General features: G+C 53.5%; 1 protein-coding gene across 1 annotated transcript in view; it reads left to right on the forward strand.

Annotated features, from left to right (window-relative positions):
- LOC118178172 (loricrin-like) overlaps positions 1 to 3,552 on the forward strand; it is a 6,895-nt gene extending 3,343 nt beyond the window's left edge. The window contains exon 3 of the mRNA XM_035346463.1: positions 2,760 to 3,552. Within this exon, the coding sequence (XP_035202354.1) occupies positions 2,760 to 3,437 (678 nt within the window). The 3' untranslated portion in view covers positions 3,438 to 3,552. The remainder of the gene's footprint in view (positions 1 to 2,759) is intronic.
- Positions 3,553 to 4,194: the final 642 nt, after the last annotated feature.

The raw sequence follows: 4,194 nt of genomic DNA on the forward strand, positions 1-4,194 counted from the left end.
CCCCCCCAGCCACAAGTAAGAGCCCTGGCATCTCGGCACCCAGCACCATCAGCCCTGCCTCTGTCACGGAACCGCTTTCCCTCCCAGGCCTGGCTCTTGGCCAGCTTCCTCTCAGCATGTCCTCTTCTCCTCTCGTCCCTCGGTGCTGCCTCCCCACACCGTGAACTCCAGGATCATCAGCCTTTTGCCCTCCTGCTGGCGTTGGGGCATCTTTGATCAGACTCTTCTTTTTCAAACAGCATGTGTAAAGCTAATAAACGTAATCATATCGCAAAGCAGACTTAGTTTGCAGTTTCTTTTTTCTTGTATTCTCAACCAGCTCCTCATTTTCCTGGCAGCTAGGATAAGATCTGAGGAGTCGTATGCCTCCTCTCTGTGGAGGAGGTGATCGTTTCAGCAGTGCTTTGCCACAAAGTGAGCACTAAAGCCACCCAGTTCACAGCCCAGGAGGCTGTTGCACCTTTCGTTTCCCCTGGGCTCCAAAACAGAGCAGCAGCACTGCCTAAAACACCAAGCATGCACATCTCCCCGTGTCCCTGCAACACCTCTGTAGGGTGCTTCCCCCTCACAGCCATCCCAACCCCCAGGCTCCCCTGGGCCTGCAGCATGTGAGGATGACCCCAGAGCAGTGCAGAGCTGTGGAAGGATGCGGCTGAGCTCCTCAGGCTTGCTCCTGAAGTTCAAATACCAGGGATGAGCCATGCTAGCAGCTGTCACCACCCGGAGTGGCTGATAACGTCACCCCGATGCCCATGTCCTTGCTCACCCCCATTGCTCCCAAAGCTCGAAGGGGCTCTGTGCAGAGGTGAGCCTCTCTGCTGGCTGAGCCATCCCTGGGCCAGACAGAAGGAAATAAAGCCAGAAGCACATCCCTTAGGGTGCTGAACACACCACAGCACGCCTCCAGGCCTTAATCCCTCCTTGCCCAAGCTCTGGAAACCTGCTACTAACTGCAATACTGAGGACAGCAGCACCACCCCTTCGCTCTGCTTACTGCCCGGTAGATGTGGCCTTGAGCCAAAGCTGGGACTCAACATCCCTAGGGGAAAATAGCTTGGGGCTGAGCAGACCCAGTCCTGACAGCAAGAGCCAAGCTGGGGCGCCTAGGGCCAGACAGTGCCACCAGTGCCACCCCCGTGCAGCCCCCTGAGGGCAGACAGAGCAGCCTCCCTGGAGGCCCCAGTACTCGGTGGTCTTCCCACGCCAGAGAAAGGGCACAGCAGGGGTGGACGCAGAAGGAAGGCACCTGGTGGATTACTCCTTCATTTGAAGGGAATCCTGCCGCAGAGGGTTTAAATGGTAGGACGTTTACACCTTTGCAATTCTCTCCATAAACATTCCCAGAGCGTCTGTAGCATCCTCACCAAATAGCCGAGCAGGGCACTTTGGACAAGCTCCTGGTTCAGAAAATTTCCCTGTGGAGCTGCCGGTGAGATGCTGGAGGGTGCTGCGTGCAGCCCTGGATGAAAGCACCCTCACACCTTCCCCTACTTAGGAGTACCTAAAGGGTAGTCCTTTATCACATCCGCCCTGGCAGCGATGCTAAAGCTGGACCCAGGCACCACCACCCTCTGCCCCACACTCACCAAATTCTCATTCTCAGCATTTCCCTGCGCCCACGCTGCCACCCACCTCCCCCGGCATTTCTGCCTTGCTGGGGACAGGAGACATTCTCCTCGCTTGGGGCAAGAGCACAGGAATAGGGTCATTAAGCAGAAAATAGGATCATTAGGCAGAAGTAGCAATTACCGCCGCATGCAGCACCGTGAGCAGCGCGAGGGAAAGATATTGATCAGTTGTCATGAGTCAAAGCAAACACTGAAATCAGTGTTTGATTGGTAAATAAATCCTTGCCATTCCTTAGGGTGTCTCACTTCCCATATACGCTAAACGCCATATAAAAGTTCCTGTGTGTTAAAGCTCCTCATTCAGTCAACTTTAATCTTCTAAATGTGTTTCCAATGGCTGACGGGGGTAAGTCTGCTTTTTCTTCATCTTTATGATGGCAGATTCATGGGAAATAGATAGCTTCAGTTGAGATCTTGACCCATGCTGCCTGAGCACCCCCTAGCAAAGTTCTTGGGGTCTGTATGGTTTCTTCCTGTGGCACAGGCTTTATTACACTCTCCCTTGGACCACTGGGAAGCAAAGTAAAGTCAGGTCACTGGACTGCGAGCTTGAGCAGCCTGAAACCCAGCCGAGTCTCTAGCGGGATCAGCACGGGGTAACTGGCAGAGTCTTTGCAGCTTTCAACATGTTTGGGAGATATTTTTGATATTGTTTAATAACAAGCCTACGTTGTACTTCCTAGTGGTTCTGTAGGAAGCCTCCCATGGCTGGGCCGCTCACCTTATCTAAAGCCCACTGGGGACACTACGCAACGGCTGCAAAAATACAGACGGCAACGTCGCCGTGCATGGAAATCTTGATCCCCTGCTCTTGCAGCACTTTATAAACAGAAGCAAGGATAATCCATGTTGTCTTTCCAGCTCATCATGAAGATGAGTGGGGGGAACTGTAGTGGTTATTAGATGTTAAAGAATATGTTTCAGATTCTGATTCTCCAGAAAGCCTAGAGATTAGAAACAGAAAAGCTATCCCAGCAAATGTCGAAATGCTCTTGTATTTGAAAATCTGTGTCCTGGCATTGCCCCAGGCCCTGGAAACACCTTTCTGACCACACTGCCTGCAGCCTCCCTGCCTGCCAGGCTGCAAACCTGAAGCAAAATGAGGCAGTCAAGTTTTTATTTTTCTTTCAGATTTTTCAATGTCTCCGAGGGAGATGCTCCCGCCGGAACAGGGGCTACAACAATAACATCCCCTCGCAATACGGAGGATGCCAAGGGTGCTCCTCGAGCATCGAGGGACGGGGCTCCTTCTTCTTTGGCGGGGATGGCTCCGTCACCTGCAGCCGGGAAGCTTCGCTCTGCCCAGCCATGCCAGCGTCCTCCACCTGCAGCGTTGCAGCGGGGTACAGCTGTGGCGGGGACGGGGCTGTTATCATAAGCAGTGGTGACAGCAGGGGGACGTCTGGCTGGAGCACCGCAGGGGGGACAGTCCCAGCCTACAGCACCCGGCGGGGAGCGGAATACGGCATCGAGGACGCGGGACGGAGAATGCTTGGCAGCTCAAGGGTTGGTGGAGGATCCAGCTGCTACACTGGGAATTTGGGCATCAGTGCAGGAAGAGGCTCCAGCTATGGAGGCGATGCATGCCACAGAGAAAAGGCTTTAACCGCGGGTGGGAGCAGCGGGGGAGCAGGGTTCTCTAGCGGAGCATCAGGCTATGGCAGTGGGGAATTCTCCAGCCCAGAGCTGAGCCCTGGAGGTGCTGGGTCCTCCCAGGCCATGCAGCAGAAGTGCCCAGTGGTCATTCCCGACATTGAGACCCAACAGAGCAAGAAGAGCTGCCACTGGCCGTCCAGCCAGAAGAAATGAAGGACCCAGCAGCCACCCCTGCTCACGCAGCCGTGCCCTGGATGTGCCATGCTGCGGCTTGTCCCACGGACCGGGAGCTTTGCATTCCTCACATCAGGCTGCGCTTCTAATGCTGTTGGGAGCATTGCTGGGAAAAGGGCTTCATGCTTCGGTGGTGGGAAAAGAGTCCTTCCTCATTTGCTTTTTCTCATGGGTTGGGAAATAAAACCTCATTATCTGTGGGAACTTCAGTATCAGGATGGTTTCTTTAATTTCTGCCTCCTTCATTCAAAGCACAGGCAGATACCCAAAGAGTCTACTTGAAGATTTACTTTCCCCTACACATGACATATGTTTTACAACTAGACCTAAATGTAATTTAGCTTTAGTACAAGTAAAATGCACAGCTTTCACCAGCAGGAGAAGCTGCTTCATTTGGCTCTTGCAGATGCTGGAGCTCCCCCGGTGCTTTTCCCCACCAAGAGGAGCCGCTCTGCCCTGCTGAGCCTCGGCAGGGGAGCGCAGGCCAGACCCTACAAGCTACGTTAAGCAGATATGCAAAACGCCCAAGTGATTTCCGCCTGATTATTATTTACAGCCTGACCTTGGGAGTGCAAGGCTGTTTACTTGGAAACAATTACACGGCAGGCTCCTGTCCCAGCGAGATTGCAAGAGATGTCGTAAGCTGGAGCACGTAAACGTTTGCTTGCACCAGCAGCATGAGGCAACTCGAACAAGCTGGTTTCCTTCCTCGCAGCAACCTGCTTCATGACATTTT

Source organism: Oxyura jamaicensis, chromosome 25, assembly GCF_011077185.1.
Source record: "Oxyura jamaicensis isolate SHBP4307 breed ruddy duck chromosome 25, BPBGC_Ojam_1.0, whole genome shotgun sequence".
In the NCBI taxonomy this organism is placed as follows: domain Eukaryota; kingdom Metazoa; phylum Chordata; class Aves; order Anseriformes; family Anatidae; genus Oxyura; species Oxyura jamaicensis.